We start from the raw sequence: 12,143 nt of genomic DNA, 5'->3' as shown, positions 1-12,143 counted from the left end.
ACTATCAACTTCTAAACAATTCATCCCACTCAGTGAGTCAAGAGAATACAGCAATCCTACTCACACTGTAAAAGCACAGATGTCCACCAGTGCTTGTGTACTAACAAAAACAGCCCTGCCGGAGAGTCTGCGTTCATTTTGTCTTTACTTAAGCAGTAAAAACTACAAATGACTTTCCGACTGAACTATCATTCAGTGACGTAATCTCTTACCCACAAAGCACCAGATTGAAAATCGAATCCAGGTGATGGCCGACAGTTTAAGCATGAGGTAGATGTTGACCAGCATGGCCGAAGCAGGTACGAAGGGCACACAGGGCGCCATGTAGGGCAGCCGCTTAGGGTTCTCTGGCTGTTGGAGGATGATGATGACGAGCAGGGCGAGGATGATGATGAAGATGACCAATAGCAGCAAAGCCCACCAGTGACCCTCCCCAATAAAGCTCGATCCTGGAGGGAGAGGAAGCAAGAAAGAAAACAAATAATCAATTTATGCCTCAGCTACTTGTAACTGCTACCTGAGTTTGTTCGTGTTCTCACCGAAAATGATGAAGGAGCAGAAAGCGAAGATGAAGATGAAGAGGAGCAGCACACACACGGTGACGGTCTTCCCCGTGGCTGGAGTCGGCCTATCCATTTTTCCTGGAAGTCCCAATCGGATCCTCAAGGTGTAATAACGGGGTCCAATGAGCTTCTTCAACCTCCGGGACAGCCCGCCTTCTGACTCCTCTGCCTCAATGCCAGTGGTCATGTCCACTGTGCCGTAGTTTGGGTGGCTGGCAGTGTAGGCGGTTTTGTCTGGTTTTCCTATCAGCATCTCGTTGTCGCCCAATGATGGCAGGTTTTTGGCTCCACAGGTATTGGTGGGTGCGCCTCCGTACTCGTCCACTTCGCTGGTTGGTGAACAGGCGTCCTTCTCGCACTCGGCCAGAACCCCTTCCTTCCTCTTGTTGTTCTGCTCCTCAGAGAGGAAGTTGACGAAGCCGTGGATGTCGCCCTCAGGTTGGTAACGCAGTAGGAGGACGCAAAGGCTCACCTGCAGACCAGGAGGATGGACAATGTGTGTGATTTGGAAGAATTGGCCACCTATTGAATTCCAAATGGGGTACGAATCTGCTATCCGCTGCTAATTGTAGCTGTCTTTAGTTAGTTAGATCCATTAGCATTGCAGCTAGCAGGTGCTAGTGCTGTGAACACCACAAGCAAAGGAGCTATGGGGCACCGCACCAGGAGGAGGTTTTCATCCCTTTTATGAACATGACAGAAATTCTAACAACACTTGATTCATCACCACAACAAGCGGTTCATACATTAAACCTTCTGGTGTTGTTGACTTTGCTAAGACCCTCGATTAATGTAATGTTTACAGCTATAATTCTGTATGATTCATGTGTTGGGGGGATTAGTTTTTTTTTTCCCAGCAAAATCTGTTGCTTTGCACAATCCTTCAAGAAGCGGAGCCTCTTTTCACCAAATCTGACTGCATTTGCGAAACATATTAAATTCCCTGATCGTGTAAGTCTCCGCCTAAAGACAAAATCATTGGGGGAACTACAAAATACATTTCCAATTGATTCTTAAATGAAAATCTGTAGTGCTCTGTGTGTCCACTAGCTGTCCTCTAGGTTATAAAGCACTGAGAATAAATCTCTGTAATACCCCCCCCTCTGGTCCGTATGGATCTGTCTGATAGTATTCATTGTCCAGCACTCACCAGGGTATAGGCCAGCAGGGTTCCTATGGACATCATCTCTATGAGGTCTCTGAGGCTGACCAGGAGGGAGAGCAGGGCAGCCAGGAAGCCCGACACCACACAGGCAACAGCGGGCGTCTCTGTGTAGGAAGACACGTTTGCCAGGAACCTAAACACCCAAAAAATGAGTCAGTTGTGCACAAAATATAGACAGATGAAATATAAAAATGCTACATTAGCGTGTTGACTGACTTGAACAGCAGGCCATCCCCCGCCATGGCGTAGATGACCCTCGGCATGGGGAACAGCGAGCCCAGGAGTGACACAGAGAGTCCGGCTACTGAGCCCACCGCCACTATATACTTTGCGAACATACAGCCATGCACGGCAAACATCTCCATGAGCGGGGCATCTGCGTCAATCTCGTTGTACGGCACCATCAGGGTCAGGATCACAGAAACCTGGATGGAACAGAGAGTTTGGTCATTAATGAGACAGGAATATGTTGCAAAATATGAACAGCAGTTTTAAGCCAATGTGGACAAGAAAGCGCCCACAAAAAATGGAAACTTGAACACCTAAAATGACATGACAGCGAGGCACGCTGCTGATGATCGCATGACCACATGAGCCCCAGAACAGCTAGTTAATAAACCTAGGTGGTGAGACTGCTTCTCAGCCTCATCAGAATCATTTGACAGATGCTATAATTATCTAGAAAGTGTTGAGCTACATTCTCACAGCCCGGAGTTGCAGGCTAGCGCGTTCAGCACATCGCACATCACATCACATGTAGATTGTTCATTAGTCTTGCTTCTCTCTCGCTGCGCGTGTGCAATTTTTTGATCCGCACGTCTGACGTGTGAAATCATGCAGGGCCATCTGTCACAGATACTGTGCTGCGAAGGAGAGGGATTTGCCTGAGCAGATTGCAGAAATAGAGAGGAATGATAAAAAGACCAACCCTCAGAGGGTGGATTATAGAGATCCTAGTAGTAACCTGGTGCCCTTTGACCCTTCGTCAAAATCAGGGCACAGGATGGTTGACACTGTGCATGAAATCCCAGTTAAATTATTTGTTTGCTGACCCTGAACTCGATCCAAGGGTATGGATGTGAGGAAATTTCAACATGGCGGCGCACTGAAGGAAAAACCCAGCCAATGTTGACGATTTGGGATAAATCTACATTGTAGCTTAAACCAAAGCCTCCAGGAAAAAGAGGTGGCATGTAACGTGCTTAACCATTAAAGAGATTCCTGGATTTAAACTTAAACTTCAGCAGCTTGAAGATCTCGATGGGAGCAAAAAAGTTCTCCAAAGTTCCCTACGGAGTTTGATCAAAGAAAGAAATGCGAGAAGGAGAGACAGAAAAAACGAGCAATGCAAAGAGTTGAGTTTTGAAGTAGATGCAATCCATGGCCCCAGGCGATGCCGAAAAAATGTTCCTCCCTGATAGGCCGCTGCTGCATGGTACCCATAGCAACAACCATCTAGCACAAACGTGTCGAAGTCAGGAATCTGGTAGGCTGTTCGAGCTGGATACGTAAAGATCAGAGATTAGATACCCACCCACACTGCTGGAGTGTAGGGAGGGGGAACATCTTGATGTCTGATCTTTTCATCCGGCTGTCAGACACTTCTCATAAATTTGGGCTGACACTTTGAGTCTGTATTCACAAGTATGTTGAACTGTGAGCTAATGCTAAAGGTCACACATGAAGGCAAAAAATGATAAATAATCGAGCAGATGTGGATCTTTAGGGTTAAAAAGTTTCATCCTAAAATTGACAATTAACAATTATGTGACATGATGGCATGAACTAAACTTATGTTTTGTTCATAATTCGGTGATTACGTTGCATAACTTTCATTTGTTTTGTTTCAAAACTATGTGGGCGTATGAAATAGAAACTGTGATTATGGTCCAGAATCCTCCCACAATCAGTGGGATCATACTTATGTGTGAAATAAAACATTTGTTTCGTCGATCTGGAATCAGTGAGCCAAGGAGTTATCTCACCTCATTACTACTCTGTGTATGAGAACCGTTTATTTGCTGCTGTAGCGCTGCTTTGAAGCTTAAGCATTTTGCATTGTTAAACTTCATTACCTCTGAAATGCTAATAAAGAAAACAAACAAATCATTTGCCGTCGGAGTTTGTGCATGCGGTGTGTGGTTTTCGAGGTAACTCACAGAGACGTAGGCGGTGAGGCAGGTGATGAGGGAGGCAGTGATGGCATAGGGGATGGAGGTGTTGGGACTCTTTGCCTCCTCTCCCGTTGTGGCAATGATGTCAAATCCGATGAAGGCGTAGAAACAGGTGGCTGCTCCCTGCATCACCTGGAGGAAGCAAGACAAATGATGGCTCACATTAAGAACATAAGCAGACGGGGTCTTAGTCTACCAGCAGATCTAGCCTTCCAACTAGGGCTCAGCAATATATCAATATTATATTGTTAATGTGGTAAGAAAGAAAGTTTTAAATTTTGGTGTTTTCCTTGCCTTAACTGGTTTGCCTGTTTTGCCACAGTGTTTCCTGTCTTCTCATCATGTTTACCCGCGTTTGCTTCCTGATTCCTCGTGTTATTCTGGTTCGTACTTAGTTCTTTTGGTTTGTACTGTAATTTTGTTCTTGCCCTTGGATTTCTCCTGTTCTCTTGTCTTCCTTTTGCCTACCTTTTGTTGCTCATATTTTTATTTTGCTCGCTTTTGTTTTCTATCTGTGTTTGAGTTGTCTTTTGTGTAACTGTGACGCCAATAGTTATACCAACATTATTGAAGGAATATTTATATCAAAGCATGTTGTCAAAAACACCATAATATTTGATTCTGTTGGCCAGTCCCGGCATTTATGAATCCCTTTAAGGAGATCAAATTTTGAGATTGCGTATCATTATATAGCCTCAATAGCAATATTATTTCAAAGCTTTAAATGCCCTCAGTACAGCTCTCATTGCAAAAATAGATGATGTGTAAATATGGTGGGCAATGCCTGCTCCAGCTTCTGAGAACTGACCAATCAGAGCAGACTTGGTTGTTTGGGAGGGGGGCGGAGCATCCAGACAGATAGAGGTGAATAGAGGTGCTGCAGCAATGGACAGAAATGTGTTTTTTCAACAATAAAGCCTGCAAACATTTTCCGAAAGACACCAGAAATGAAAGTATGAACCTGAAAATGAGCAATGGCCATTTCCTACTTCATGCCTTCCGATTAAATTTACTGGCTCACTTTTGACTTAGTATCTGTATCTGCATGTGTGTGCATACCCCCGACCAGCCGAAGGGCAGGAACCTCCCCTCGTCCCAGTTCTCTCCACTGACGAAGAACAGGCCGGCGATCATCATGAACACCCACACTATGAGGTTGATGACGTTCAGCACGTTGTTGAAGCCCACAGAGTTCTTTACTCCCAGTGCGACTATCACCGTCACCAGCAGTGCTATCAGCAGCGCCAGCAGGTCTGGGTACGACTGCTCCCCTTTACCTAAAGGAGAGGGTTATTATTAGCACACACCCATATATTGTAGTAACTGTAGACCCCCAAATCTTTTTTTTTTTTTTCAAAAGAGACTTCATAAGAATTGGAATTGGACCTACATGTGCAACATATTTCAGTAAACTGTCAATCACTGAATTGAATGCACAATAAAATAGTGTATCAATAATTACAAAATAACCAACTCCACATGCACAGGAAGTCAGTCTTTATAAATATACACAGGTGGTCACACACACACACACACAAACTAATGACACTTATTTTGAGCTAGATTCCACACTGTCCCAGAGTGCAGAAACAGCTGTTTTTTTTCCCCAGCAGGAAAAAGGAAACATTAATTTTCCATTATGTTGTGGAACAGCTGGCCATGCTGCCTATCATGTGACCACGATCACCGCTTTGCCGGCGTCCAACAGGAAGAGACTGTCAGGGCGGTGTCATCCAGATAGGCACGGCTGGCAACACACACATCAGCTATAGTGTTACACCAGATTGGCTGGCAATCCCCCCATGGTCCGGTTTATGACCTGGAAAACTGTGTTGATGATGTTCACGAATCTTTTAGGAATCTAAGTTGCCAGGCCTCTGTCACTTTCCGTAATGACATGATTTCCGAGATAAGCTATGACCATCGTTTTCCTGGAAAGTATCTTTTAATGGCTGGAAGATTTCCCAGATGGTGTTGCTTTCATTTTTTTTTATCATTATTAATATATTAAAGGTGGGGTGAACAGTTCTGGGGAAAAATAGTTGATGGTTGAGTCTTGTTCCCTGGTCACCAAATGACCAGGGAATGACGTTTAATGAAATAATTGACTGTCTTCCTCCAGAATCACTCACCCCACCATTAAAACATGTATTGCCATTCACATATTAGATAAATCCAAATCTTGAGATGAAAACGTACGATAACGCTAATAAATAATAACATGAACGCTACAGCAATCACAGGGACTCGTCCCTACTCACCCAAACCGTTGAGCGTTCCGATGTGTGTGATCATGAAGTTGCTGATGCTGTGATTGGCCAGAGAATCCGCCATGCTGCTGAGAGCAGACGCCCCCGCCGCCGTCCCAATCAGATACTCCAGAATCAAGTTCCAGCCGATGAAGAATGCCACGCACTCGCCCACGGTCACGTAACTGTACGTGTAGGCCGAACCTGTGGTCTTAGGCACCCGCACGCCAAACTCTGCATAACACACTCCTGTGGAGGACAAACACACATTCATAGACACGTATAGGTGATAAGACCACATTAACATCCAAGTGCAAGGCTGGGTTGAAGGTATTGATAGGGGCATTAAGGTACTGCTTAGATATCCCTTGAGCGTCCTTTCTATTATAGCTCGACCGTATAATGTCTTTGCCCTTGTTCTTATTGCATAGTTATTAAAGGGCTCTTCATATAAATCATTTCAGTGTAATGGTGATGAAGACGGTAACCTTTACTGTGGCCTATAGTGCGATATACTCAGCCTGCTGTGTGTGCGTCTGTCTGTGTGTGTGAAAATAACAGTAAGCGAGAGGGCTCGAGAGCAACGGCATCCCGGGGAGGACGGATTGAAGGAACGTTTTGGATGAGCGCGGAATTTTCCCCAGGATGCCTCCAGACGAATGGGATTTTTGTATGCATGTATCTAATCTGAATCCTAGTGATGACTGCAATGTGTCATGTCATGCTGTTAGTTACTATCACTGGCTGGCTACCCAGCGTGAGGCCTCAGGAAAAACATAACGTGATAAAGATAAAAAAAAAAAAAGGATGCGGTAAACTCACTATCAACGGGCCATGCGCCTTATTTTTTTCCCTGATAATGCTGCATTGTCGACAGCAAATCTGTGTTGAAATAAGAAGGAGGAAAGCCAGTCAGCTGTCAGCAGCAGGTGTGTATCAGAGTCCTGCGATGTGTTTGGCTGAGGGAGCTGACAGGTAATGGATCTAATATAGATTACAGAGCGAACAATGCAGCTGAACACACAGCAGAACCGAGAGTTTCTGTTGGGAGGAACATGAAGCTTTACAGTGAACAGAACCAAAAAGTTTACAGTAAATAGATGTACTGAAGGACAGTTGAGTACATTTTGGAGGTTAAGTACTTTGAATCCTTTCAGCTTCACACCTTTTGGTTAAGAAATGCTTAACGTCCACTTTGGTAAAAGGTAAAAGGGTGAGAAGTCTGCAGCCCCATTTTAAGAAACACAATATACATATGTACATTTCTCCAGTCTCACCTGACAATATGGAGGCCACAGCGGCAATAATGAAGGACACAATGACCCCCGGTCCGGCCATCTCTTTGGCGACCAGCCCCGAGACCACGTACATCCCGGTCCCGACGCAGCTGCCCACGCCCAGCGACACCAGGTCCACTGTCGATAAGACCCGGGCCAGCTTGGTCCCATGCGAGCTAGTCCCTGTCATGGCTGAATCCAACATGGACTCCACAGGTTTGGTCCTCAGGACACGGGACGCAAAGGTGTTCCATGCCGCGCCCCACTGCACCCTCCGAGGGTCCAGCTTCCCCGCCAGACCGCTCATAGTGAGGGGTAAAGGTCAAGGGTCAGAGTCAAGGGGGAAGAGTTTTCACAAGGAAGAGTGGGATTCTTTCACTGTGGTCTGGTGGAAACAACAATGTGCAGCGCTGTGGACGATCAGTTGGTCCTTCTCCGAACGATGAAAGTTTCAGAAGAAGATCTGACGTCGTCTTGGTGCCGTTGCCTCTGCTTTTCTCAACTCTCTTGTTGTGGTTCAGTGGAATTCCTTCTCCACATGGTGAGAGAGTAAGTTATCTGAAAAACAAAGGGGGCCTGATTTATTTTTACGGCATTTCACAGCTCATTGCCTCCCATTATTCTTCTGACACAATGCTTATTTTTCGAGTACGCACGCCAAGACACAGGTACCCATCGGTGGAGATTCATTACACAGTCGCCCGCAACTGAAGCGTACCTGAATGAGGAAGCGGCTAATTAGGAGTCCTCTCCCTTTAGCATTGTTGCTATAGTTGCCAAGCTCATTAGTGACGGCAAGGGATGTTGCATTTTTCTTTTGTTTATTAAGGAGGAGAGACGGCAATATGTAATCTAACACACACATAAGTGCACTAAAGCTCTACCACACTGTAAAATTACTATAGAGACTCGAAGGGCTGCCATGATTTTATTATTTTATTATTATTCTACAGAACTGCTCGTTAGAATTAAAATGTGAAGTTTATACATTACATTTCAGAGTGAAATATTATGCTCTTTACCACGTTTGACAGCTAGTTTTATTGGAAATTACACAATAATCAGCAAGTAATTTGTCCAATACTGATATAAAATTGCAACAAATTATGGTTGAGAAAAGTCATGAATTTGAAAACCCCTGCCTGGTAATTTGGATCCTATTTGGGAACATTTGCAGCTAATTGTTGTGGATAAGTACATCACTCACCAATACCCAGTATTTTGTCCATAATTTTTGATTAAATGTAAATTGTACTTGAAGTATGTGTCATTTCCCTTGATGATTAGCAACATCATGTAACTTTTTTCACCTTAAAATAACGTCTTCAAACTAATTTTGATGGTACGGTTTCTTGCTATAGAGTGAGTGGTGTCCGTCACAGATAACCCCCATCCCCCCATCTCTTGTTTCTGCGCTATGTTAACTTCAGTAAGAGGGTAGGATCACAGCGATACAAACATGCCTACATTTCTACATAAAATTTTCATGATGTAATGAGTTTTGCTTGTGGTTCGCACCAAGGATTTGTGATATACAGCAGTGGTGTTGCATGCAGAAACTGCAGGGGGCTAAGTTGCACAAGGTGCAAAATTCTACATACATTTTTAAATTACTGGCCTGTAATTAAGCACTAATAGAAAAATAAATAAAACATAAGTAGAAAACATAAAAATGAACACAATCTAGCCATTCGAGTCATCGTGTCTCAAGACCAATTTCAGTCTCGAGTCATTGAAACAATTACTCAGGTCGACTACGTTCCCCATCTCTGGTAGCTACAAGGCTAAAAGAGGACCATAATGTCATGTTTAGAGAATACGTCCTCAACTCCAAATTATACTGAACCAACCCCTTTAAAATGCTTTGTGTTATAAATACGTAGGCAGCAAGCTGGCAAACAAAAACCACACAGCTCAACATAAATCAAAGCAATCAGCGAAACAATCGAAATGTGAAAGTTAGAGTTAGTGCAGAATAATCCTGACAAATGTGTATTGAACAATGAAAGGACACATTCAGGCAGCAGTCTTCATTATACTCATCCAGAGCTTTTTACCGGTGTGTCTGATGTCATACGAGTGTCAGCGTGATCAGAGCTGTTGAAAAGAGAGCTATTATCGGCATCAATTGTAGAACAGTCCAGTTCTCCCTCGCTCTCTCTTAACAGCGGCGGACTAACACTCACCATTCATCCAGCGAGCGCAAGTTACTAAACAAACACACACTACGTACGTACGGCACACGCACACCTCGCCTCTCAGCTATAATACGAGCCACTCACACAAATGATGGCTGCAATTACCCCGCTGTTTAACCAGAGTAAGCCGAGGCTGCCATTGTCGCTGCACTCAGTGGGAGTATGGGCGGGCGAAAACAAAAAGGTGATTTAATTTGTGCGTGACGGTGAGTGAGGTGGGGCGGCCGCTCTTAACCCAGTGCCATGCCGACTCCCAGGTGTCCTGATTATACTGTAGTGAAATCAAAATTTTACAATTTACACGTAGAGGGAAAGTTAAGGAAGAAGTGTCATGAAATGGATCTGAACAAGCAGTGATTCAAAGTACACTTGACTGATACACAAGTTGGCTGATTACATCCACCGATATTGGCCTATCACAGATATAAGGTGACGGCATTTATGTTGTTCAGTTGTTTCATCAAGATTATAATGCACGAAAATATGCATGGAGTGATTTGTAACAATCAAACTCCAAAGAAAGTTACTATTTCCGATACAATGCGATATTTTTGAAGTCAAAAATACCTTTACCGATATATCAGACGATATTCACACCTTTTCGGCAATGATCTCTCAAAAGTGGTTATCAAACACAGGTTTAACAATAAATGTTAATGTCTAAAATGACATCAGTTCACTGAAACAGTAAACTTGACTGGGATTTAATTATTCCAAACTGTCTTGAGCATCTAATTCTGCATTATAGTCCCTAAAAAGCACAACAAATATGCCAAAATTGTCAGATGATAATGGCCAACTGATGTATCGGTCGTGTGTTAGTTGCAAAATATGCAAATTATCCTGCCTTCATTTCATATCCTTTAATATTTTCTGGAATCATTGCAAAGTATGTGTTTATATTGCCTGATATACTGATATCTGATTGATATTTGAACTCACACAGTAGTAGTAGTATCAGTATCAGCATCGGCCCCAATATCAGTCCATCTTTAAATAAAATACATGACAGGGGATCTGTTGTCCAATCCATATCAAATTGGTCCTGAAGCCACAGTCAGAATATCAATCTTCATCAAAGTTAAAATTCAGTGTGGGGAGAAATGTGATTCACTTATGATTAATATATTAACTGTTAGCATGATGATGTTTCTGGGCTGTTTGGATCAGAACCTGAAAAGGTAACCTATGCTATGAAGGTACAATTCGCCCTCCAGATGGATGTACAGCACACACACTCACACACATGCACACCCGAGTAGTCTAGAATTCATCTTCAATAAGTGCGAGCCTTCGAGTGCATTTTGAACATTACTCAAATAATATGCAGGATTTGCAAGATGAAGAGGTAGGAGGCTATCGAAGGAGTGCTACAAATCTGAGGGCTCTCATCATTACTCAGGGACAGAACGTTAGCGGGGTCCAGCGAAACACCATCACTCGCAAACGAACTGGAAATAACTCTGAACAAAATGTGTTTCATTTCAAAAGCGGCACTCAAAATGGCTCCGTAGATAATGACGGGCATGAGCATTGTGGCAGAGCGAAAACCAGCTCACCTAAATGGAGTACAGCCCTTGTTTGTGATAACTTCACCCGGGGTTTATTCCTGCTTTGAAAACGACACGACACAAAACTTTTTTGAATAAAAAATTAGGGGAATTCGTCAAAAAAGTTCAGGTAGATGTGTGTGTGTGTGTGTGTGTGTGTGTGTGTGTGTGAGGAAGACAGGAAAAACAACAGATTAGGGGTAAAGGATGAGGAGGATGGGCAGACTGAAAAACAGCAAATCTGTGTTTCATTAGATCACTGAGCTTTGATCCTCCAATCGGGTTTCGTCAATAAACGTCTGTGTGTGTGTGTGTGTGTGTGTGTGTGTGTGGGAGGGAGAGGGTGTGTGGAGTGCCAGACAGACATGAACAGCTTTAATTGGAGACCCTGGTACCTATGCATGTATTCAATCACACTCGGCAAAACTGAAAAACTTCTAGTGGCGGCTAGGGAACGGAACAGATTCGGTTCGCGGTTGGTTTTGTACGTGAGATGTGTGAAAAGTACGACGCAGATAACAAATCAAATGCGAGCAGCTTGTTTTTCTATCATTTGTTGAGTCTTCTTTTATTTTAATGTAATATTCTGCGGCTGGTTTCGTTGGCAGTGACCAGCACCTGTCCTGAGTTTGAGCTGTTTGAACAGACATAGATCAACAAAACTGAGCTGCACAAAGCCCCGTGGCAGCAGGTGTTCCATCTGCTCCGTGTGTTAAAAACTGACTTCACCTTACAAACAGCGAATCAAAGGTCAGTCTGGTTTTATAGAGTTTTACAAAGGACAAGGGATGGGTGTCACTAGGATTTTTTCAATACAAACTATTGATTATAGGTTTGGTTCTCTATTGATACTCCTATGGGTTCGGCTCACAAGTTATCAAGCCGAACTACACGTTCGACTGTGTTTCATTGGGATCATCCCTATGTTCCCTGGGTCCTATGTTCCCTGCTTTGCATGGAACCGGGG

General features: G+C 43.7%; 1 protein-coding gene across 2 annotated transcripts in view; it reads right to left on the bottom strand.

The window, feature by feature from the left end:
* slc7a14a (solute carrier family 7 member 14a) overlaps positions 1 to 12,143 on the bottom strand; it is a 28,452-nt gene that overhangs the window by 5,778 nt on the left and 10,531 nt on the right. For both annotated transcript variants that reach the window (XM_030443268.1, XM_030443269.1), the window contains exons 2-9: positions 7,429 to 7,986; positions 6,164 to 6,400; positions 4,962 to 5,179; positions 3,888 to 4,034; positions 1,945 to 2,153; positions 1,714 to 1,861; positions 540 to 1,035; positions 213 to 449 (exon numbers count right to left, since the gene is read on the bottom strand). In XM_030443268.1, coding sequence (XP_030299128.1) covers positions 213 to 449; positions 540 to 1,035; positions 1,714 to 1,861; positions 1,945 to 2,153; positions 3,888 to 4,034; positions 4,962 to 5,179; positions 6,164 to 6,400; positions 7,429 to 7,735 — 1,999 coding nt within the window. In that variant the 5' untranslated portion in view covers positions 7,736 to 7,986. The remainder of the gene's footprint in view (positions 1 to 212; positions 450 to 539; positions 1,036 to 1,713; positions 1,862 to 1,944; positions 2,154 to 3,887; positions 4,035 to 4,961; positions 5,180 to 6,163; positions 6,401 to 7,428; positions 7,987 to 12,143) is intronic.

This window comes from Sparus aurata, chromosome 16 (assembly GCF_900880675.1).
Source record: "Sparus aurata chromosome 16, fSpaAur1.1, whole genome shotgun sequence".
In the NCBI taxonomy this organism is placed as follows: Eukaryota; Metazoa; Chordata; class Actinopteri; order Spariformes; family Sparidae; genus Sparus; species Sparus aurata.
Note: the sequence above shows the minus strand (reverse complement) of the source record. Positions and strands in the feature narration are given on the sequence as shown.